The 23,767-nt window shown below is 47.3% G+C and overlaps 1 protein-coding gene across 1 annotated transcript in view; it reads left to right on the top strand.

Annotated features, from left to right (window-relative positions):
- Positions 1 to 23,767, top strand: part of Usp4 (ubiquitin specific peptidase 4 (proto-oncogene)) — a gene marked incomplete at both ends in the record, with an annotated part of 37,455 nt that extends 13,688 nt beyond the window's left edge. Inside the window, 14 exon segments of the mRNA XM_013507642.1 lie at positions 1,565 to 1,738; positions 4,019 to 4,177; positions 6,104 to 6,328; positions 7,302 to 7,385; positions 7,958 to 8,052; positions 9,364 to 9,555; positions 12,267 to 12,355; positions 14,180 to 14,407; positions 15,299 to 15,369; positions 15,772 to 15,890; positions 16,156 to 16,305; positions 21,469 to 21,572; positions 23,519 to 23,607; positions 23,707 to 23,767. Of these exon segments, the coding sequence (XP_013363096.1) occupies positions 1,565 to 1,738; positions 4,019 to 4,177; positions 6,104 to 6,328; positions 7,302 to 7,385; positions 7,958 to 8,052; positions 9,364 to 9,555; positions 12,267 to 12,355; positions 14,180 to 14,407; positions 15,299 to 15,369; positions 15,772 to 15,890; positions 16,156 to 16,305; positions 21,469 to 21,572; positions 23,519 to 23,607; positions 23,707 to 23,767 (1,840 nt within the window).

Below are 23,767 nucleotides of genomic sequence, written 5' to 3'. Positions count from 1 at the left end.
TTCCTGTACTGAGGATTGAACTCAGGGCCTTTGCGCTGAGCTACATCCCCAGACCTTTTTATGTTTTTGAGATAGGATCTCACAAGTTGCCCAGCCGGGCTTGCACTTGAAATCCTCCTACAGGTGTCTTCTACCTCATTTGGTTCAAACATAATTCTTTTTTCTCCCCCACAGCACTAAGAATTGAATCAAGGCCGGGGATATAGCTCAGCGGCACAAGCGCCTGCCTGGCAAGCATGAGGTCCCGAGTTTGATTCCCGGCACCAATTTAAAAAAAAAATTAGAAAAGAATTGAATCAAGGTCTTCACCTTTGTTTTCCTTTGTTTTGTTTTTTGAGACAGGGTCTTACTATGTAGTGCAGGCTGGCCCTGAACTCTATGTAGCCCAGGCTGGCCTTGAACTCATGTCAATCTTTTTGCCTCAACCTCCCCAATGCTGCAATTACAGGCAAGCACCCCTACACCCAGCTTTCTTATTTTGAGAGAGAGTCTTAAGTCAGTCACTAAGTTGCATAGCCTGGTTCTAATTTGTAGTCTTCCTGGTGACATTGGTTTGTACCACCACACTTGGCTTTTTTTTTTTTTTTTAATTTTTAATTTGTAATTTTTTGTCTTTTTGAGACAGGGTCTCGCTATGCAGTTCAGGCTGGCCTTGAGGTCACTTTTGTAGCCCAGGCTGGTCTTGAACTCACTATGATCCTCCTGCCTCAGCCTCCCGAGTGCTGGGATTATAGGCATGCACTACCATGCCTGGCTAGAAAAGTTTAGACTATTAAATCTCATGACTATAGTCACACATGATCTAAATAAAATTTTAACATACACAGTTCAATGATACCTAATGAAAAGTGATACTAAAATGCCACATGAGGGTTTGTTACAAGATAATTAGGTTGGTTTAATGAATAATTACTCATTGGTGTTTAACTAGTAAAAGAATAAAGGAGAAACGCATATGATTAATTTAGTAAATGTAGAAAACTTATTTGATAAATGCAGCACCCGCCTTCATTTTTTAATATAAATAGTTAAAATTGGTATACACATGTGTGATTTTTGGGGGTACCTGGAGTTGAACTCAGGGCCTCCTGCGTGCATGCCGGTGCTGCGCCACTGAGCTATATCCCCTGCCTCACGTGTATGAAATTATTTATAGTTTCTGTGCTGATTATCCTGATTTTTCCCTCATAATTTTTTGGTTGTGGTAAGTTATTTTGTCTTTTGTCTTTTTTCAGTTTTTGGCTTTATTATATTTTGTCTTCCTATAAAACACTGGAACTTATTTCCCAGTTCTTTCTGTTAAAACAGATTACCTTAAAAACAATCTCCCGTTGAATAAGAATGTTCAGCTTCTGCCTTCAGGTAGCTGGCTGGAAAGAGTGCATCAGCCAGTGCTTAGCTCCTCCAGGACCACGTCCCTGAGTCGGCCCCTGCTTCGCCCTTTCGCGCGGTCTCCTCAGGCTGTGCTTTTCTGCGAGAGCGAGAGCCTTTCGTCGGGGCGCAGCCTTAGCAGCCTTTTAGAGCCTGATTTCTCCCCATTTGCTGGGTGATGGGTTTGTTTCAGTGCCTGAGCAACACTGCACCACTGACTGACTACTTCCTCAAAGATGAATATGAGGCTGAAATCAACAGAGACAACCCTCTGGGCATGAAAGGGGAGATCGCAGAGGCCTATGCTGAGCTCATTAAGCAGATGTGGTCTGGAAGGGACACTCACGTGGCACCTCGCATGTTCAAAGTAGGTTGAGATAAGTATTTCCTTTTTCCCCTTTTGAGGAGAATGGTACAGCGTTGGAATGCAGGTCTGAGCGGAAAGTACTGCATCTTCATACCCTTTCTCCTCGGTCATTCAACACACACTTGTTTTAAGTGTCTCCCATGCCCCGCTCTGGGTGGGGATGTCCCAGAAGCCTTTTGTAAAATGGTTGCCCAGAATTCTGCCTACAGTGGTAACTGTATGTATAAATAAATAAATAATATAGAAAAACCAGTGTGTGTACATATATATATATATATATATATATATATATGTATATATATATTTTTTTTATTTTTGAGATAGAGTCTTGCTATGTAGTTCAGGTTGACCTTGAACTCACTATCTAGTCCAGGCTGGACTCAAACTTGTGGCAATCCTGCCTCAGCCTCCCAAGTACTGGGATTACAGGCATGCCCAGCTTTGTAACAATATTAAAATGATCCTGAAAATTGATTTCAACCTCCAGGATGGTATGAAGGCCAATCTCAGGTTCTCTGAGCCTAGGCCCTATTACTTTGAGTTAGGCTTTTAAGTCAGAAATTGTGTGGACATTTCTCAGAAGATGGTGTAAGGAATAGTTCTCTCTCTTATCCCTCAGCTAAGAAGACTTGGGGAGGGGATGGGTGAATTGCACCAAACCTTGGAGCAGCTTGGGCTTTCCATTGCCTTAAATGTTCTTCTTTCCCGGAGAACAGTACCCTGTTCCCATATGCTGAAATCTGAAGAAATTCTGTTTAGCCTGAGCTAAAGGAGGCTCAAGGAGTCTTCAGAAAGCACACCGTGAAAAAGATGTGCAAGGTTTTGATTCAGGGAAGGAAAAAGAATATAGCACCTTAGCTCAGTGAGAAAATAAAAATCTCAAGCTAAGCATGGTGCCACACTCCTGGAATCCCAGCACTTGAGAGGCTGAGGCAGGAGGATTGCTGTGAGTTCAAGACCAGCCTGGACTACATAGTGAGACCCTGTTTCAAAAAAACAAAACAAAACAAAAAAACAGGAAAGGAAAGAAAAAATATCTCAATGGGGGGTTTGAACTTGAAAGTGAATTCTTGGCTGGGCGTGGTGGCACATGCCTGTAATCCCAGCACTCAGGAGGATCGTTGTGAGTTCGAGACCACAACTCAAAAGTGAGCTCAAGGAGTTGGGGATATAGCTCAGTGGCATAAGCGCCTGCCTGGCAAGCACAAGGTTGTGAGTTCGATCCCCGGTACCACAAAAAAAAACCAAAAGTGAGCTCAAGGCCAGCCTGAACTGCATAGCGAGACCCTGTCTCAAAAAGACAGAAAAACCCAAAAAAAAACAAAAACCAAAAATGAATTCTTGCTCATCGCCTTGATGGCATTAATTCTTGGGAAATACAAGTAAATTACTAAGTCATAGTCACATGTTGAATCATAAAGAAACTGGAGTTGTGTGACTATACCTGGGTGCAAGTTAACATAAACAGATGTAGAATTTGGGATGTTAGGGTACTTGAAAGCTTTCTTGGTGATGTTCTGTGTTGGACTGTCTGAGTTACCAGCTGAGGTGCTACTGGCCAAAAAACTGAATTTTAAGTTTTACTTATGTTTTCTTTTGATATGGGAGTTTGAACTCACAGACTTGCACAAGGTAGGCATGTGCAGTATCACTGAACTATTCCCTAGCCCCTGTGTTTAATTGTAATTAATTTAAATTTAACTAGCCACATGGAATTGGATAGCACAGGTGCAGTGCTTGTCCCGCTTTAGGGTGCGTCACAGTCCCGGGAGGGCTGTTCCCACACAGAGTGCTGACCGGTGGAGCGGGTCCGGAGGGAAGCCTGAGGCTGCACTGCCCTGTGCTCCCAGGGGCACAGCCGGTTGGGTCCCGCTGCAGGGACTGCTGGTGGAGAGCAGTCCTGAGCCGCCTGCCGCCTGCGGACAGGAGGGCTTCTGTGTGCAGAAGTCTCTTGCTGGTAGAGATAGCGTTTCCAAAGTCGTCTGAACAGAAGAAGGATTTTGGAGGCGGTTTGTTTCAGTTCCTGCCTGTGGCTATCAGAGTGCTGCCCCTGCGCCCCTGGGGTCCTGTCCGGGCCCTGGGCCTTGCCTGTGCTGGCTCTCACAGCCTCCCCTCTGGGAGCGCCGCTGGCTCTGTTCAGTTCTCCAGGGTGTAACTGGGCTCCTCCCTTAGTCTCCTGCCTGTCTCAGCTAACTGTAGAGCTATTTTTGATGACACTGCCCCTTTGACTTCACTGGTTCCTGTATATTATACCTTCTAATGTAGTTGCTTTTGTTGTAGACCCAAGTGGGACGTTTTGCCCCTCAGTTTTCTGGCTACCAGCAACAAGATTCTCAGGAGCTGTTAGCCTTTATTCTAGATGGATTGCATGAAGATCTGAATCGGGTCAAGAAGAAGCCCTACCTGCTGCCGAAGGATGCCAACGGGCGGCCAGATGCGGTATGATGTGGAAGCTATTTGCATAATGACGGTCCAGGTGACGCCTCTGTTGTAGAAGAGGTCTTCTGGGCTGTGAGAATTTGTGCCAGGGTGCGGTTGCCCCTGTCTGGGACAGGGTGCAGGTTCTGGTAGAGAAATTCATTCCAGGTCAGAAAGGGACTAGTTACAGCTGGACGTGGCGGCACGGGAGGATTGTCTCAAGCTTGTGGCCAGGTTCAAGGCCATAGCAAGTTCAAGGCCAGCCTGAACTGCCTAGTAAGACCGTGTCTCAAAAAAACCCCAAAAAACCCACATAGAAAGGTGCTAGTTACTCGTTTTCTGGGTTTGTTTTTAAGTGCTAAGAATTGAACCCAGGGTCCTGTGTATGCTAGGCAAGCACTCTGTCACTGAGGGATATCCCTAGCCGAAGTAACCAAACATTACTGCCTGGGTGTTTCTCTTTGGTTTGGTGTTACTTGTTTTTTGGTTTCTTGAGACACGGTCTTGCTATGTAAATGGCCTTGAATGCACGGTGACCCTACTGAGTGCTGGAATTACAAGGCTGTACTACCATACCCAACTACCCACTGGATTTCTTTTTTTTTTTTTTTTGGTGTGGTGGTACCAGGAATCTTAACTCATGACCCCATGCTTGCAAGGCAGGTGCCTGTGCCACTGAGCTATATCCCCAGCTCTAATTGTTCTGTTTTTTTTTTTTTTTTTTTTTTTTGGTGTCGGGAATTGAACTCAGGACCTTGTGCTTGCTAGGCAAGCGCTATACCATTGAGCTATATCCCTGGCCCACTGGACTTCTTGAGTTAGTCATTTTGTTTTTCATTGGTGAGTGAGAGGCCAGTGACCCTGGAAACTGAGATCTGCAGCATAGATGTCACTTCTCATTAAAATCCTTCTGTAATTACTAAGCATACTTTGCTTTTTTTTTTTTTTTTTTTTTTTTGTCTTTTTGAGACAGGGTTTCACTATGCAGTTTGGACTGGCCTTTAACTCACTGTGTAGCTCAGGTTGGCCTCGAACTCATGGTGATCCTCCTGCCTCAGCCTTCTGAGTACTGGGATTACAGGTGTGCACCACTATGCCCAGCCTGTTACTAATACTGATTTAAGGCATTTACACTTTCTTTGCCTTGATTTTCTGATCAATGAAAGGGGATTTTATTAGTTCGCTACTCCATGACATTGGAATAATCAATATAAATGCTTTAAAGTTGCACTTACACATTAAAGGAAAAGCCATAGTGAGCCGAGCTGTTGTATAGATTTGGTGGGCTGTCACAAAAGAGCCAGTGTGGTGGTGCATACCTTTAATTCTAGCTATTTAGGAGGCTGAGACAGGAGGCTTACAAGTTTGAGGACAGCCTGAGCAACTTGGCAAGATCTTGTCTCAAAGCAAAAAGGGCTGGGAGTATAGTTCAGTGGTAGAGCACTTGCCTAGCATGCCTGAGGGCTGCCTGGGTTCAATTCCAGAACCACAGAAAGAAGAAAACAAAGAAAAATACCTCACCAGAAGGACTTTATTTTGGTTGTTTTGAAACAAGTCTTGCTATGTAGTCCAGGCTTACCTGGAAATCACTGTGGAGCCCAGGCTGGCCTTGAGCTTGTGGCAGTCCTCCTGCCTCAGTCTCCCGAGTGCTGGGATTATAGGCGTGGGCTGCCATGCCTGGCTTAAAGGGACTTTAAGTCCTGGAGGTCAGGTAACCACAGTGCTCTCACCACCCTTTGTTTCCCATAACATCCTTAGCTAGCCTCTTGTAAAGTAAGACAAGGCTGGAGCTGATGTGTGCTGTAGGTGCTGGATGCCCGCAGCAGCTCCAGTCCTGCCTGGCTTGCACCGACTGCCTCCCTGTCCTTAGCAGGTACTGGGACTTGTTCTGTATGGGGAAGACTGAGATGTTGAGACTGTCCCATGTATCCTCCTCCTTTCGTGCAGGTTGTAGCGAAGGAAGCCTGGGAGAATCACAGGTTGCGAAATGATTCCGTGATTGTGGACACTTTCCACGGCCTCTTCAAATCAACGTTGGTTTGCCCAGAGTGTGCTAAGGTTTCTGTCACCTTCGACCCATTTTGCTACCTAACTCTCCCACTCCCCCTGAAGAAGGATCGAGTTATGGAGGTCTTCCTGGTTCCTGCTGACCCTCACTGCAGACCTACCCAGGTAACAGGATCCGCACCCTCACAACTCCCCTCAGTGTGAGTGTCCCCGCAGTGGTGGGGTGAGGACACTCCATCAGTTGCCTTCGCCCCACCAGGCTTGTCTGTGTGTAGCTTTGGGAGCCATCAGACCTTGGCGTGTCAGGTAGGCCCTATCAGAAACACCTTGGGGGCTTCTCTGTCCCATGCTTCATTTGTGCAACTGTATTAACCTGCATGGCCTGCTACGTAGTCCATGAATCCAAATGTTGGAGAAGCCAGAGCTAGTGCTTAGGTTCATCCTCAAATCAGCAGGACCGTGACAACAAGAGTCAGGTTAGAGGCATGACTAGCCATTGTATCATCCTGTTTTGCTGACAGCTTACAGTGTGATTTATCACTTAGTCTTCTGATGTTAGTATCTTTATCAATAAAGAAAGGTGATATGTAGGATCAGATGGCAATTTTACTTCTTAGTACTGAGGACTGAACTCAGGACCTCTGTCCCAAGGCCTTTTAAATTTTTTACTTTGAAACAGGCTCCTGGTAAATCACTAAGTCGTCCAGGCTGGGCTTGAACTTTTGATCCTCCTGTTTCAGCCTCCCAAGTGTAGTGGGATTAATAAACGTACCACCATGCCCTGCTGGCAGTTTGTATCATTTTGACACTTCTTTAGAGGAAGTAGTAAACCATTCCCAAAAATGAAGAATAAAGTGATGTGGGTTGAGGTCATGGCTCAGTGGCAGTGTGCAGAGCATGGGTGAGGCACTGGGTTTGATCCTCAGGGGTCCAAAGTAAAGAAGGGAAAGAGATGACCCAGGTCCCACACTGCTGCCTGAGTGCTGATGGAAAGACTTACCTGCCTGTGCTGTCACTAGCTCCTCTGGGCTTCGGTTTCTCCGTGAACTACCTCAGCCGCCCCGGTGGTGCCTGCCCCTCGTGGTCATTTCCTTCCTCTTTGAGCACCCCTGTCATCTTGACCGTCTCTCCCTTGCAGTATCGCGTGACAGTGCCACTGATGGGGGCCATCTCTGACCTGTGCGAGGCTCTCTCCCGGCTGTCTGGCATTCCTGCGGAAAATGTAAGGCAGAGGGGTCAGCGGCGTTTAGACTGTTGGGGTCTCTTTGCGGTCTTTTGGGGTTTGCGTTCAGCCACTTTTTTGAGGGTAGTATTGGCCCGCACAGGTGTGGCTGTTGGTGAGGGTCTGGGTGCCCCACACCTGGCCCTCCCTCACTGGTTAGCCTGCAGCTGAGCCTGCCCCTTCCACCTTCAGGAAAAGCTATCTTTCTCCTGCTGGGGTCACACTACCCAAGTCAGAGGGCGAGGAGTAGGACTCTGCTCTCAGCGCTGTGTGCTGGGGTGGCGGACAGGCTTCGGGCACTGCACAGTGCTCCGAGGCCTCCGGTGATGACTGGGCGCTGGCCACCACTCACCTGTCACCCCTGCTGCTGCTCAGAGGCAGAGATCACCAGCGTGATCAGTGCTGGTGGCCGTCCTGCCGGTCCCCTCACCCTTGGCCCTTGCCTGGAGCTGGCCGCAGAGGGGACTGAAGGCTGCAGTGTCCATTAGGGCATTTTCCCATTTGTTTCTGAGCTGTCAACAGCTGGAAGCCGCTCTGAGCCGTCCTGTAATCTTGCTGCTGTTGATTCCCAGATGGTGGTCACAGACGTGTATAATCACCGGTTCCACAAGATTTTCCAAGTGGATGAAGGTTTAAGCCACATCATGCCTCGTGATGACATTTTCGTGTGAGTACTGAGCAGTTTCCCATGCTGGGTCAGAGAACGCTGAACACTGTCCTGGGACCTGTGCTTTGGGCAGCCTGGCTCACCTGGGCCACCCTGAGTGGAGAGGAGCTGTCTCGCACTGCACATAGAATAGATAATAAAATTAAGGTGTGTAAGTAACAAAACTTGCTTTGTTTTTGAATCTTCGTTACAACATTTTTAAAAAGTGCTAAAAGAAAAAAAAGTGCTGGGCATGGTGGTAGACTCCTATAATCCTTAGCAGGAGGCTGAGGCAGTAGGATCACCATGAGTTCAAGGCCAGCCTGGACTATGTATCGAGAGCCTTTCGCAACACAAATGGACAAAACAACAACAATAAAAAGGCCAAGGGATGGACATGCCTCTTCTATGCTGTTGTTGGTTTTCTGTTTGTTTGTTTGTGTTTTTGAGACAGGGTCTCACTATCCACTTCAGGCTGGTCTTCAGCTCACTTTGTAGCCCAGGCTGGTCTCGAACTCGCAAGGATCCTTCTGCCTCAGCCTCCCAAGTGCTGGGATTACAGGTGTACGCCACCATGCCCGGCTACTTTTAGGAGCTATGTACCTCTTATTTGTATGTCTAGAATGGAAACTGTTTTCTCATTGCTGAAACAGAATACCCAGCATCCACAAGTTAAGGGAGGAAAGGTTTATTTTGGCTCATAATGGGGAGGGGGGAGATTTAAAGGGGGAAAAAATGGAAATTGAGCTTTTATAAATGGGGAGGGGAAGAAAGGTTGAAGGGGGAGGGGAGGGGAGGGAAAGGGGATAAACATATAATTAAAAAAAAAGGTTGAGTTCTGAAGCTAGGTGTGCCAGTGCCTACCTATAATCCTAGCACTTGGGAGGCTGAGGCAGGAAGACCACCAGGAGTTCGAGGCCAGTCTAGGGTACTTGGTGACTTCAAGACTAGCCTGAAAAACCTTTGAGACCTTGTCTAAAAAACAAACCCAGAGCGTTGAGCTCTGGGGTGACAAGATGAACTGGCCAGGACTTGGGATAGTCTAGGTGACCGCTGACATCTCTGTTGTGTCTCAGTTGAAGGCCCACAGAGCTTGACGCAGTGACAAAGGAGCATCGTAGCTACTCCCGGCTCAGGTTGTGTAGGCTCACGTGGCACTGATGATGGTCCTCTACCACATTCCTCTGGAACTGCTGCGGAAAGGGCTTGTCCACCCTTCTGCCGAGGATGCTGTGTCCTAGTACTTGTAGTCCTGGCCTCTCTCTCAGTGCAGCTCAGCTCTCTTTATTTCTGGGGACCAGCTGCTAAAGGAGCCCCTTTCTGTGATTGCAGGTATGAAGTCTTCAGCACCTGCGCAGATGGCTCAGAGTGTGTCACACTTCCAGTCTACTTCAGGGAAAGAAAGTCCAGGCTGGCAGGCACTTCCTCTGGGACGGTGCTGTACGGGCAGCCACTGTTGGTGTCTGTCCCCAAGCACAAGCTGACCCTGGAGTCTTTGTACCAAGCTGTTTGTGATCGCATCAGGTTGGTGGCAGGAACACAGTTGGGTTGTTCTGTAAGATCAAGATAAGCCTGGTGGTCTGGGTTCCATGGAGCACACACTCTAGGAGTCTGAGGCAGGAGGACCGCAAGTTTGACCCAGCCCAGGTTACCCAGTGAGATGCTATCTCAAAATCAAAAATAGTAAAAGGGCTGAGGATGTAACTCAGTGTAAAGCCCCTGGGTTCAACCCCTAGTACCAAAATAACCCCAGAAAGAGAAGCGGGAGAGTAGTAGTGACAACCCCTGCAAAGGATTGTCTGGAAAGGCGCATTTCACGTGCTCTTCCTGATATGCAGTGTCTGAAAGAGATCACATGAAACTATAAAGGAGAGGCCAGGCATGGGCACGCCTGTAATCCCAGCATGCAGGAGGCTGAGGCAGGAGGATTGTTGTGAGTTTGAGACCAGCCTGGGCTGCACAGTGAGCTCAAGGCCAGCCTGAACTGCACAGCAAGACCCTGTCTCAAAGAAAAGAAAGTAAGTATAAAGCAGACTGTCACTAGATAAGAGAAAGGAAATAGGGGAAGGACAGGAAGGGATATAAAGAAAGGTAATTGGCGAGAAGTTATGAGATCATGACCTTGACATAATTTATTGAGCTAAAAAACTACCTACTACATTAAGTGAAACAGCAAGTTAACAAAACAATACATGGTATTGCCAGTTTTTTATTTTTAAAAATCCATTTATGTATAGTGATGCCAAGAAGTTGGTGCCGAGTGTGGTGGTACACAGCTGTAATCCCAGCACTTGGGAGGCTGAGGCAGGAGGACTGCTATGAGTTTAAAACCAGCCTGGACTACATAGCCAGACCCTGTCTCAAAAAAAAAGAAAGGGCTGAGGATGCAGCTCAGCGGCACAGCGCCTGCCTGACAAGCACGAGGCCCTGAGTTTGATTCCTAGTACTCTCCCCTTCAAAAAGAGGAAAGAAGATATTGTCTAAACTGGGAGTGGTGGCACATGCCTATAAATCCTAGCACCATTCTAGGAAGTTGAAGCAGGAGGATCACAGCTTTATCCTGGGCAACATAGTGATTTAGTGAAGTAGTGAGACCCTGTCTCCAAATTTAAAACCAAAAAAATTATATATTTATTTAAAGATACATATAATTTCTAAAAAGGGCTGAATGTAGTTTCAAGCCCAGAACTGGAGAAAAAAAAAATGTAGACTGGTATTCACTTAACCTTTGTCTCTCTGGGAGTGAGATCCTGAGCACATCCTTTTTGTTATAAGAGTATTCTTGGGCCTTGTATAGTGGTGCACTTCTATAAGCCCAGCACTCTGGAGGCTGAGGCAGGAAGATTGCCTGAGTTTGAGCCCAGTCTAGGCTACACAGTGACTTCAAGGCCAACTTGAACTGTATAGTAAGACGTTGTCTCGAAAAAAAAAGTATTCGCCTGTAATCCCAATACTCGGGAGGCAGATGCAGGAGGATCATTGCGAGTTGGAGACCAGCCTGGGTTACAAAGTGAGCTCAAGGCCAGCCTGAACTGCATAGCGAGACCCTGTCTCAAAAAAAAAAAAAAAAAAAAAAAAAAACCAAACCAAGAAAATGCAGCTGTGCTGATCCCTGGGTGGACAGGGCAAGTGTCACTTAGGTGTCGTTAGCCTGGACACCAGGCCTCTTCTCAGGCCCCTGTATTCAGAAGACCATATTTTGAATTCTATCTCTGGAGTCAGGTACAGTGGCACATACCTACTTGGGAGGCTGAGGCAGGAATATGGCAAGTTTGAGGTGAGCCTGAGCAGCTTAGTGAGACCCTGTCTTAAAACATAATAAGGGTTGGGGATGTTGTTCAGTGCAAAGCCCTGGTTCAGTCCCCAGTACTGGGGGGAGGGTAGATGACAGCCGTCTCTGATACACCTCACTGTGGTTCTGTTGCTGGAATATTAGGGGTTTCTTCTGTTGGTTTTCTTTTCAGTGCTGGGGATTGAACCCATACTAGGCAAGTGAGCTACATCCCAGTTCTGTTTAATAGTTACCTTTATTTATGAGTGTGCGCATGTCCACCTGGTACTGGGGAGTTAATCCAGGGGCTTCTTATTGTGCTGTGCCTTCAGACCTTTTTATTTTCATTTTTTTCGTACCAGGAATCGAACTCAGGACCTTGCACTGGCCAGGCAGCTGCTTGTGCCACTGAGCTATATCCCCGGTTCAGCCCCTTTTAAATGTTTTTTTTATTTTGAGATAGGATCTCACTGTATTGCCCAGGCTGGGCTCAGACTTGCAGCCGTCCTTCCTCACCTTCCCAGAGTGCCTAGGTTATAGGCATGCACCGTTACACCTCATTTAAAAATTATATTTTGAGATGGGGTCTCACAGAATTGCCCAGATTGGCCTCAAACTTTTGTTCCTCTTTCTTTGGATTCCTGAGTAGCTGGGATCATAGGCATGTGCCCCTACGCCCAAGAGCTGAGAACAGGTTAGAAATGGTGGTGCATTCTGGCATTCATAGAAGATTTGAAGCACTTTCCTGGGGTTTTCATTGGCCTCGTAGGTTAAACATCTGATCTCAGGTCCCGCTCAGTTTCTTGAAAGTATTGAATCTTTACATGATTTTAAAGTGCTTTAATGTTCATAAAATGCTTTGTGAATAACTGAATATAAAAGTTATGAACTACTTCTTAGCTACATAGTGGAGAAGAATAGTAAAATGTTAAAACTAACAATCCTTTCTTTCATATTTTGTAAGCCGCTATATAAAGCAGCCTTTGCCTGACGAGTTTTGCAGCTCGCCCTTGGAGCCTGGGGCCTGCAATGGCTCCAGGGGCAGCTGTGAAGGTGAGTGCTGGCCGTGCTGTGGGGCTGGGAGTGACCACAGCGCCTGAGACACCTGGGAGAGGGGGGCTGGGGGCTCTGCCTGCGGGCAGCCCCTCTGTGCTGCTGGCCCCCAACCTGCTCGCGTAGGCGGGTCTCACTCCAGGCACGCGGAGCCGTGAGACACTTTCCTAAGTCAGGAAGCAGAGTCAGGATTTGAATGCTCATCTGTCTGGATTGCCAAGTGAGTAGCTGGCTGGTATGTGCCTGACTCTGTGACCTGATGCCTCTTGGTAAAGCTGTTGTTATCTTGGCCCTTAAGTGCTGCCCAGCCTATTTGGCGAGCCTTCAGTCCTAGGGAGAACAGATTCCCGATCATTTAGTAGGAAGGTGGAGACAGGCCCTCCTGGGCTTTCCTTGTGTCTCACCAGGAGGCTTTAGGTGGTGCCTGACCTGAAGCAGCTGCTGCTGTAAGAGGAAGGGAAGTTGCGGTTGGAAAAGCAGTTCAGTGGGCTTGGTACAGGAAGCCCATGTGCTTCGTTCTCCTCTGTGGCTGGGTACTGACAAGTCTGTCCTTGACCAAGGGGCCATGTCTGATGTGCAGTGCAGGAGTGACTCTTCTTGTGGGAATGTGGGCGGCTCCCTGGCTTTATTCCTGTAAAACCAAAAGTGCAGCTGGGCACGGTAGCGCAGGCCTCTAATCCAGCACTCTAGGAGGCTAAAGCAGAAGGATCACACGTTTGGGCACAGCCTGGACAATGACTTAGTGAAACCATATCTGAAAGTAAAAAACTGATAATGGGCCAGGGATATAACTTAATGGGTTCAGTCCCCAGTGTCTCACACACAAAAACCCACGAGGGGCCTCGGAGTTAGTGTTGTTATGTCTCCATTGCAAATCCTTCAGTTACCTTCAAGACATGCATAGTCCCAGAAAGTGAGAATTGATGTTAAAAATAATGACCACAGTGCCAGGGTGGTGGCACATGCCCATAATCTCAGCACTCAGGAGGCTAAGGCAGGAGGATCACTGCAAGTTTGAGGCCAGTCTGCACTACAAAGCAAGACCCTGTCTCAACACCCAAAATAATAATAATAATAATAATAATAATAATAATAATGACCATATTAACAAAAAACATAACCAGCTACTTGTAATTCCAGCAGGAAAGGCTGAGACAGGATTGTAAGTACAAGACCAGCATAGGCTACATGACCCTGTCTTAAGGAAACAAAACAGAAAGGAAGGAAGGAAGCGAGGGAAGAAATGGAAATGACCACAAGCCTCCATTTAAGCATTCAGCGTTGTTTTCTGGAGGAGCTAAATCTTTTTTGGTATGTGTGTGGTGCTGGAGATGGAACCCAGGGTCTTGATCGTGGTAGGCAGACACTTCATTAGTGACCTACGTCTCCAGCCCTTTCTCTGGATTTATTTTGAGATACTTCTCACCAGACTGTCTTGGGAGACTCACTGAAGCTCTGGGCATCTGCTTTCTCACCTGGAACGGCAGCGCTCTGCTTGTTTCCCTACCGGGAAGGTCACCTGCAACCTCAAGTATCAGACAAACACAAAGGGAGTCCCACATAGTGTAACATCTGGAAGGAAACACCAGGCATTAAAATTTGTAATATTACACGGTAATAAGTTTATGAACTTGATTTGTTCCACCATTTTGGAACACATTGCCATGTTTTTGTGTTTATGTGGGAAAGACGGCCATGGGTGTGTTTGTTACCTGATACAGAGTTTGCCAACAAAAACAAAATTTTGCCGAGCACTTTTGGTTCACAAGCAAAGTGTTCATGAACCGAGGCACCATTGTAGGTTGCTTTTCACCTGTGTTGCAGGAGATGACGAAGAAGAAATGGAGCATCAAGATGAAGGCAGAGAGCAGCTTTCAGAGCCAGAAGGCAGTGGGGAGGACAGCCTGGGAGGGGACCCCAGTGAGGCCACCCAAAAGAAGGTCAAGGGCCAGCCCTGTCCCAGAAGGCTTTTCACCTTCAGCCTTGTGAACTCCTATGGAACAGCTGACATAAACTCATTTGCAACTGATGGGAAACTCCTCAAACTCAACTGTAAGCACATCCCTGACCCTCCCAGCTAGGCTGTGGGGACTCTGGATCTGTTAGCAAATCCGTGCCTTCCACATCTACTGCTTCAGGATTCACAGTCTCCTGTGGCTGCAAGAGCAGAGGAGCAGACCCTGTGACCTGTGCCCAGAAGCCCCCTGCAGACTGTTGAGGCACACGGCCCCCTTGAGGCTCATTTCTGTGCTTCGTGGTGAGCTGGCGGGAAGCAGTTCTCCCTCCACTCTCACTGCTATGCAGGACCTCTGGGTCAAGGGTATTTCTGTGGCTGCCCTAGATTTATTTCACTCACAAGGATGACTGTATAACTTTTTGTTCCATAAAAATACAGAAAGCTGGGCATGGTGTCATACTCCTGGAATAATTTAGCAGCATTCTGGGAGGCTGAGACGCAAGGGTCTCAAAGTTCAAGCCCAACCTGGGCAACTTAGTGACTTAGCAAGACCCTGTCTCAGAATAAAAAAAGACTGGGGGTGTAGTGTACAGGCACTGGGTCTAATCCCTATCCACAGGTTAAATAAGTGTAGCTTTCGGTTTTTGTCAAGTTCTGTGGTCCTGGAAAAGGCCTACACATGCACACGTGCACTCTTTTTTGTGATTTAAATTAGAGGATGAATCTGGTTCCTCCATCTTGACTGTCCCTTGCTAGAATTCTGTGCATTTAGTCCCTTGAGCTCATCAGGAGCTCTGGAGGTCTTCTAAAAGGCTTTTAGGGGCTGGGGCTGGGACCCACTGGCCAAAGCACTGCTCTTTGGCAGTAGCTGGTGGTGGATTGGCAGGGGTAGTTGGTGCTGAACATGGTGCTTATTTTGGGCACTTGAAGAGCCTCTCCTGCTGCTCACTATTCTGTATTGAGTGACACTGTGGTCCCCTCTGCAGCTCGATCGACACTGGCCATCGACTGGGACAGCGAAACCCGCAGCCTTTACTATGATGAGCAGGAATCTGAGGTACATCAAGTGGGGTTGATGGTCATTGGTGGGTGCCCGCTTCTGCTCTAGATGTGTGCCTGCATCACCCGCTAGCTGGACAGCAGTACTGTTTAAGGCTGGTGACGTACTCAGGAGGCTGGGGCAGAACAATTACAAACTTGAGGGCAGCCTGAACTACATAGTAAGACGTTGACTCAAAAAATAAAAAGGCTGAGCATAGAACCCAATCCAGAAACCCTGAATTCAGTCCTCAGCGCTACAAAACATAGATGGGACCAGGTGAAACACCCGTGAGACTTTGTCCTTTTATGCTGAGAGGCTTCAGAAAGTAGTTTGTGCAGTGGTGATCCTCAGTAGGCCATGCTTTTGAGCTGGGAAGATGAAATTTCTCCAAAAGAATGTAGCACTTTGTCTCTACAGGCCTATGAGAAGCACATGAGCATGGTGCAGCCTCAGAAGAAGAAGAAGACCTCGGTAGCCCTGCGAGACTGTATTGAGCTTTTTACCACCATGGAGACCCTTGGCGAGCATGACCCCTGGTATGGAGCTCCTTGGCCTCACAGGCCCCATGCCCGGGATCGAGCCCCTTGTCCTTGGACACATATGTCACTTCTGAAATGCCAGCCCTGCCACCACAGTCCTCCTGTGTGGGATGTGTATTCCAGACCAAGACAGCCATCACTGATTGAAGGCGGATTGCTGCCTGGGAATCGTGGTGTTGATTGCTGCTGAGGGCAGGTGATGTTGATGTTGCAGTTGTGCCTCTTGAGTGTGCAGCACTGGCTGCCTCTCTTTTCTCTTCAGGTACTGTCCCAACTGTAAGAAGCACCAGCAGGCCACAAAGAAGTTCGACCTGTGGTCGCTGCCGAAGATTCTGGTGGTCCACCTCAAACGCTTCTCCTACAACAGATACTGGAGGGATAAGCTCGACACAGTTGTGGAATTCCCAGTCAGGTGGGTCCCTGCGGTGCTGGTGGGCTGAGACGTGTGCTGTCTGTGTGCCAGACTCCGGGAGGTAGGCTTCGCTGTGGTGACCCTGCCCTCTGCCTTCTTCGGGGGCTGGGTGGACTCCTGTAAAAGCCCTTTCTTAGCTTGGGGTGCTGCCAGCCACCTCTGCCACTGGTGGTACCCCTCACTGTCCTGCTTTTCCTGCCTGCCACTGGTCCCACGGAGCCCGGCCCCTGAGGGCCAGCACAGGCACAGACTCTGCTGCAGAGAACTGAGACTTTAATGGGCAGTGGGTGGGGTGCCGACCTCCACGGTGGTGTCCCTGAGGGACTGAGGGACTGGCACTGGCTGTCTGCTCAGATCCCCTCAGGACCAGGATACAGACTATAGCTAAGACAGGAATGTAAACCAGCCAAATAGGAGTTCCCCACAGAAAAGTGGATTTTAAGATGCTTTCAGGAAGTGAGTAGATACATGAAATATAGCAACTATGTTAATGATATGTAATGGGTATTTTTGTAAAAAATTTTCCCTTTTCTGTATGTTTGAAATTTGACAAATAAACTATAAACCAGGTGCAATGCAATCCCAGCTACCTATAATCCTAGGTACCTGGGGGACTGAGGCAGGAGGATCATTTGAGCCAGAGAGCTTAAGACCAGCTTTGGACAGTATAGCAAGTTCCTGTCCCAAGGAAAATGAAATAAATAAAAAATAAAGAAGTATTATTGGAATGAAAGCTTTCTAGCCAGGCGTGGTGATGCATGCCTGTAATCTCAGCACTTGGAAGGCTGAGGCAGGAGGATTGTAACGAGTTTGAACCCAACTTCAGGTACACAGTGATCTCAAGGCCAGCCTGAATTATAGAGTAAGTCCTTGTCTCAAAAAAAAGCTTCATTGGAGGGACTTCTGGGAAGATGGTGTTGTGCTACACAGTAGCGCCTCTCCGAGCTTTGATGTCCTCAGGCTGGAATATAGCAGCGTGAGGAAAAGAAGGAGAAAAGTGGGTCCCTCGGGCCCAGCAAGGATCTGAAGTGGGAACTGAAGAGAGAGAACTGACTACAGAAGAAGGAGGTGGCAAGCAGCACTTTGCCTGAGCCCTCCTTACTGTGTGGGAGGGGTGGTCCCCACCTGCAGGTGCGCGGTGACTGCTAGCAACCCCAGAGGCCTCCGTGGAGAAACACAGCAGTGGGACCACGGAGCAGTGGGCACAGCGGCCTGCGGGGGCTTGGAGTTACTTAGGTAAAAAGTCCTCTGGGAGAGGGCAGTTGGCAAGTGGCCGGCTTGGAGGGGCCAGCTGAGCTTGGAGCGCAGCGCGGCTGCAGGCGGGCTCCATCTGGTGGCTCCAGTGTCAGGGTGAGGCGGAACTTTAAGGCTGCAGGCAGTCCCGGAGCCAAGCTCAGGCCCAGGCTGAGCAGATGGGGTTTCAGCCTCAAGCAGCCTGAGCTGCGGAGGAACTAAAGGTGCTAGGACTGATCAATGTGGATCTGGACTCCATCTGCTGACTTTGTCTACTAGTGACAGCAGGGACATGCCTTGAAGTGGACTTTTTTCTCTTAATTGTTTCTTTTTTTTTCTTGTATTTCTTCTGGTTTTTTTTCTTGATCTTGTTTTTATGAGTGTGAGCATTATTTCTAGTTTTTTGTTGTTCTGTGCTGCTCTTATTTTTATCGCTTCCTTCTCTCTTTTCCTCCTGTTGTCTGCACCAGTTTCCTAAAGTTTTTGTAATCTTTCCTCTTTCTCCACCCTTGCTTCTAATCTCTTCCTGTTCTATTTTTCTTTTTCCTCACCCTCTTAAATTTTTTCTCCTGGGGGTAAAATCGTCATGCTAGAGCCTGTTTAGTGAATACAATTTTCTGGTTTGCTGCTGGGTATCTTCCCAGAAGAATTAAAAACATCATACCACAGCGATATATGTGCACCCATGTTCATAGCAGCACAATTTGTCATCCCTAAATCTTGGAAACAACCCAAACGTCCATCAGCTGAGGAATGGATAAAAAAGATGTGGTCTTGTTGTACAGTGGAGTACTACTCAGCCATAAGGATAAACTGGAGACTTTCATAGCTAAATGGATGCAACTAGAGACCATACTCATAAATGAAATAAACCAGACTCACATGTGCAAACATTGTATTTTCTCCCTGGTGTGAGAAGCTAAAAGAGTAAATAAGATCCAAAATGTACAATAGATACTGTGAAATGGGAAGAAACCTCAAAAGGAAAGAGAAATGGGTGGGGGAATGGAGAAAGGAAGGAAGGGAAATGAAAAAATATATACTCATATACACACAAGATAGTTAAGATAGTTATTCTACTAATTGCTCTTAGTTTATTGAAAAGAAAGATTTGTGCTAATATTTGGAGAGGTAAATGTCTATATATTGGGGGCTGGGGATTTAACTCAGCGGCACAGTGCCTGCCTGGCAAGCGCAAGGTCGTGAGTTTGATTCCCAGTACCGGAAAAGAACCAGAAACTAAAAATAAAAAATAAATGTCTATATCTTGTACTCTGAGTAACTAATTTAAAGATAACAGTATGCAATATATTAGCCATTGTTACCCCCTTAGGATTTTGTTTTGATTTTTTTTTGGTACCAGGAATCGAACTCAGGACCTTATCCTTGTCAGGCAGGTGCTGTGCTGCTAAGCTATATCTCCTGTCCTTTTTTTTTTTTCTTTTTATCTTAAAAAAAATTTAAAATTTCTGGTTTTATTTATTTATTTGTGTTGTTTTGAGACAGGGTCTCACTGTGCAGTTCAGGCTGGTTTTCAGTTTACTTTGTAGCCCAAGCTGGCCTCAAACTTGCAACGGTCCTCCTGCCTCAGCCTCCCAAGTGCTGGGATTATAGGTGTGCACCACCACGCCCAGTTTTCTGGTTTGTTTTAGATATTGATATATAACTGCAAATCTAGTTCATTCAGTTAGGGGTGACAAATTAATAGTTAACCACAGTCATTTTGTGGGCTGTGCTTGATGTTATTTTTAATACTGATTGTACTACTTTAGCCAAGGTGACATGATCATTCTAATCAATTCTTCCTGGTGTACTAAGATTGAGATTGCCTAAGGGTCATAAGAAATACTATAGGCTAGTGCCAAAGAACCAGGGGCTGGGCCAAATAGCAACTTCTCATCCCCAGTAAATTGAAGAGGCAGGATCTTACAACAGACTCAAAACCCAAAATCCAGCTACACCTGAAAAGTAGTCATCTCCTGAGGGTTCTAAGTACTAGCAATAAAGCTACTTGCCATAACCAATTTATGAATATCAACCCAGGAATTGAACAAAAAGAAGAAAGAAAATGAAAAGACATTTAAGCAAGGTGCAACCCCAGGCTTTTAGCTCATCCAAGGCAAACCCAGGGGGTAATGAGGTAGAGCAGTTCGAAAGCCACCCAGGAAGGACTGTGAAGTGGTAAACAGAGTAACCAAGCCAGTGAGTGAGGTTCTGGAGGAAATGAAATCAGAAGAAATTTCTCACATAACGACAGAGGTGGTGACCATAATAAAAGACATGCTTAGTGACTGTAGAGCAGATACAGATTAAAAAAATAGAGAAGCTTAGAAAAATGAAAACCATGAATATACACCATAGGAAAGAAATGGAATCTGTGGAACAGATTCAAACATACCCAAGAGATTAAAAACTTTTTTTTGATACTGGGAATCTAACTCAGGACCTTACACTTGCCAAGCAAGGTGCCGTGCTGCTGAGCTATATACCCGGCCCAAGATTAAAAATTCTGTTGACAGCATATGCAGCAGAACAAGCCAATGTGAGGACAGACTATCAGATCTAGAACACAGGGTTGCAATTGGTCATCATGAAAAGAAAGATTTCTTAAAAATAGCAAGGGACCATGAAAAATCAGTCCAACAGCTGCTAGACGATGCAAAGAGAAATAACAAGATTGATCAGAATCAATGAAAAAGCAGGAAATAGCACAAATAACATAGAAAAATGGCAGAAAACTTCCTATGCAAGGAAAAAGAACGTGACATAGAGGTTAAGTGAAGCATACAGAACTCCAATTAATTTCCATGTTCAAAACACATCGCCACCAAGGAATATCACAGTCAGCATTTCAGAAATCCAGCCCAAGAACAGTATAAAAAGCTGTTAAAGAAACAAGTCACCTATAATGGTGAATGGAAGCCCATCAGAGTCACAGCAGACCTCTCAACACAGACCCCATCAAGGAGAGCCTGGAGTGAAGCGTTTCAAGCCCTAAAAGAAAACAACCTCCAACCAAGATTGAGGTTCCCCAAGAAGCTATCTTTAAAAATGGATGAGGGTATAAGATACTTCCATGACAATACCTAAAGAACACAGAAAAAAGCAGGGGTGGCTATTCCGCTTGCAGACAGAGTGGATTTCAAGCCAAGACTGATTAAGAGAGGCAAAGAAGGTCAGTCTATCATTGTAAAAGGAACAGTCTAAGTGGAGAAGGTACCAGTCAGAAATACATATGCATTGAATACCAGCACACTCAACTATATAAAACAGACATTAATAGACATGAAAAATCAAGTAAGCACTAATACAGTTGTAATGGGGGACCTCAGTACACCACTGTCACAAGTAGACCAACTAGATAAAATAATCAGAACTGAATCCAAAGAAAGAAAGGAAGGTTTCTGGGGTCTAGGTTGGTGTTTAATTTAAATCCTGGCAGCACCATCTATAATGCTGTTAGAAACAGCCACTGTTACCTAGTTCTAACCCCAGGCCCTCAGCTGCCCGTCTGGTTTGCCATTGCAGTGACATAGGAGGTGGCTTTAGTGTTGGGCCTGAAGGTGTCATTGGTCAGACCACAGACCCCAGCATCCCTCTGCTGTGGTCTGTTTCTATCATAACACGGACTGAAGCAGGGCCTTGCGGAGGCCAGGCAAGCATGCTACCACCGAGCAGCATCCCACCCCTTCACATATTCTGAGGAAGGATCTTGCTGAGTTGCCCAGGATGGCAACTTGAGATCCTTGTCCCGTCGCCTGCCAGTCACTGAGATTATAGGTGTGCACTGCCATGTCTGCTTGTTTATTTTATTCCTACATAGGTTTTTGAGTGCCTTCCTGTGTCAGAGCCTGTTGGTTGAAGGAGTTGCTGGGTTACTTTTACTTCTTACTTTAACATATCTAAGAGGTGTTCTTGCGTTGTGCTCAGAGCTCTGAACATGTCTGAGTTTGTCTGCGACCCGTCAGCCAGGCCTTACGTGTACGACCTCATTGCCGTGTCCAATCACTATGGAGCCATGGGAGTTGGCCACTGTGAGTACTGACATCTGCTTCCTTCGCTGTGTTGAAATACCCTCACCAGTCCTTTTTCCGTGGTGCCAGACACTGCATTATGTACCTGATTCACAGTCCCACAGGCCCGGGATTCAGGCTTTTTAGTACTGCTGCCCTGCCCATCTTTGTTTCGTTTGAGACAGGGTCTCTGTATGTAGTCCAGAATGGCCTTGGACTTGCTATATAGCCCAGGCTGGCCTTGAATATGCAGTCCTCCTGCCTCCGCCTCCCAAGTGGCTGGGGTGACAGGCATGTGACAGTGAGCCCGGCTTGACCCTCCGTTCTTACTGAATCAGCTCCTGGCTCCAGATAGCTGCCCGGCTCCAGTCCTTACTTTGGGATTCTGTGCCATCAGAAGGGGAACAGGCAGCCCTCCAGAGTCCACCTGACCCCTCCCTGCACATAGTGCGGTTACAGGCGGCCCCTGGGCCACACAGCACTGGAGGAAGGCTGGGATGACAAAGCTGCTGCGTGAGTGTCAGGCCCACTGAAGTAGCTGTTAGCAACTCTGACCAGGCCGTGTCCCACAGTGGTTACGGTTCTGTAACCTGCTGCTTTCTTCCAAAATTAACTTTGTGTCTCCCTGCATTCACACATACTGGTCAGAGGTCTTTTTTTTAGCTGCATTTTGACCTGTAAGCCTTAATTTTCTCACCCAGGAGGTGAGGCTCATGTGAGAGCTCATGTCAGGGCTCTAGGTGGAATCCCCAAGGCTGAAAGCTGCCGTTTCTGCTGTTTGTCAGGTGTAGTGCAGCGGGCTTAGCCCTTCTCTGGTGGTCTCTTCCCACTCAGTGAAGGCAGTGTGACTCTGGGGAGACTGAGGTGCACGGGTTAAACTGCTGCCCCGGTTCCTCCAGTGTGGTGACTGGAAACCATACTCCCTTAGACTCTGCAGTGTTTCGAAGTGGGTGCCGGGTCTCCAGGCCTGCCTGTTGGGGTTGTTACAAACGCCTGCTGCTTGGAGAGTAAGATGCAGAGGGAAAGCACAGGCTGTGAGAAGGCTTGTACCTGCACGGGAAGTTGTCACCTAACCACAGACTCCTGACTCACAGTTGGAGAGGAACCTGTTCAAATCCCAGCTCTACAAACCATGTGTCCATTGAGATCACCCTTCAGAGCCTGACGTGGTGGCGCACACCTGTAATCCTAGCACTTACTTGGGAGGCTGAGGCAGGAGGATCGTTGTGAGTTTGAGACCAGTCTGGGCTACAAAGTGAGCTCAAGGCCAGCCTGAACTGCACAGCAAGACCCTGTCTCAAAAAGATTAAAAAAAAAAAAAAAGATCACCCTTCGGGCTCCAGAAGCCCTGTGCTTTCTGCTGAACGTTGATTTGAGAGCTGTCGTCTTGGTTAAATATCAGCTCCTTTTATAAGTTGCCTGGCTCTGGATTAGTGCTTCTAGCTTCCATAGATTGACTGATACTAGATAACACTCTTTTGGATTAATTTTCCAAAATTAGTTGAAACCTTGGTCTTAAGCTGTTATCATAGGGTGCTTCTGTAATGCCAGTAGTCAGGCAGCTGAGGCAAGAGGATCACAAGCTTGAACCCAGCCTGGGCATAGTGAGACCTTGTTTCAAAAAATAGAAGAGTGGGGTATAGTAGAATATACCTGTAATCCTCCCTCTTGGGAGGCTGAGGCAGGAGGATCACTGTGAGTTCAAGGTCAGCCTGAACTACTTAGCTAGACTCAGCAAATAAAAAAAAGTCTTTTGGGGGCTGAGGATTTAGCTCAATGGCACAATGCCTGCCTGGCAAGCGCAAGGTCGTGAGTTCGATCCCCGATACCGGGAAGGGGAAAAAAAAAATGTCTTTCGGTTGTTAGGATGCAAATTATTTGTAGTGTGTATGTGTGTAGTACAAGTCTGATAAACCTGCTGAATTAACTCCTGACGACTGCTGGAATGTGTCCCTCTTGCTCGGCAGACACTGCGTATGCGAAGAACAAATTCAGCGGGAAGTGGTACTACTTCGATGACAGCAACGTGTCCCTGGCCTCTGAGGACCAGATAGTGGTGAGTGCGCTGCCCCGCGCTCCGCCCGGCCGTGTCGGGCGGGGGAGGCACCGCGAGGGGACGGCCGGTCTGAACCCGCGCCGGCTTTCTCCGCCCTAGACGAAGGCTGCGTACGTGCTGTTCTACCAGCGGCGCGACGACGACTGCGGCGAGGCGGCCG

The sequence above is a fragment of the Chinchilla lanigera genome, unplaced genomic scaffold (genome assembly GCF_000276665.1).
Source record: "Chinchilla lanigera isolate Chin_1 unplaced genomic scaffold, ChiLan1.0 scaffold00131, whole genome shotgun sequence".
In the NCBI taxonomy this organism is placed as follows: domain Eukaryota; kingdom Metazoa; phylum Chordata; class Mammalia; order Rodentia; family Chinchillidae; genus Chinchilla; species Chinchilla lanigera.
Note: the sequence above shows the minus strand (reverse complement) of the source record. Positions and strands in the feature narration are given on the sequence as shown.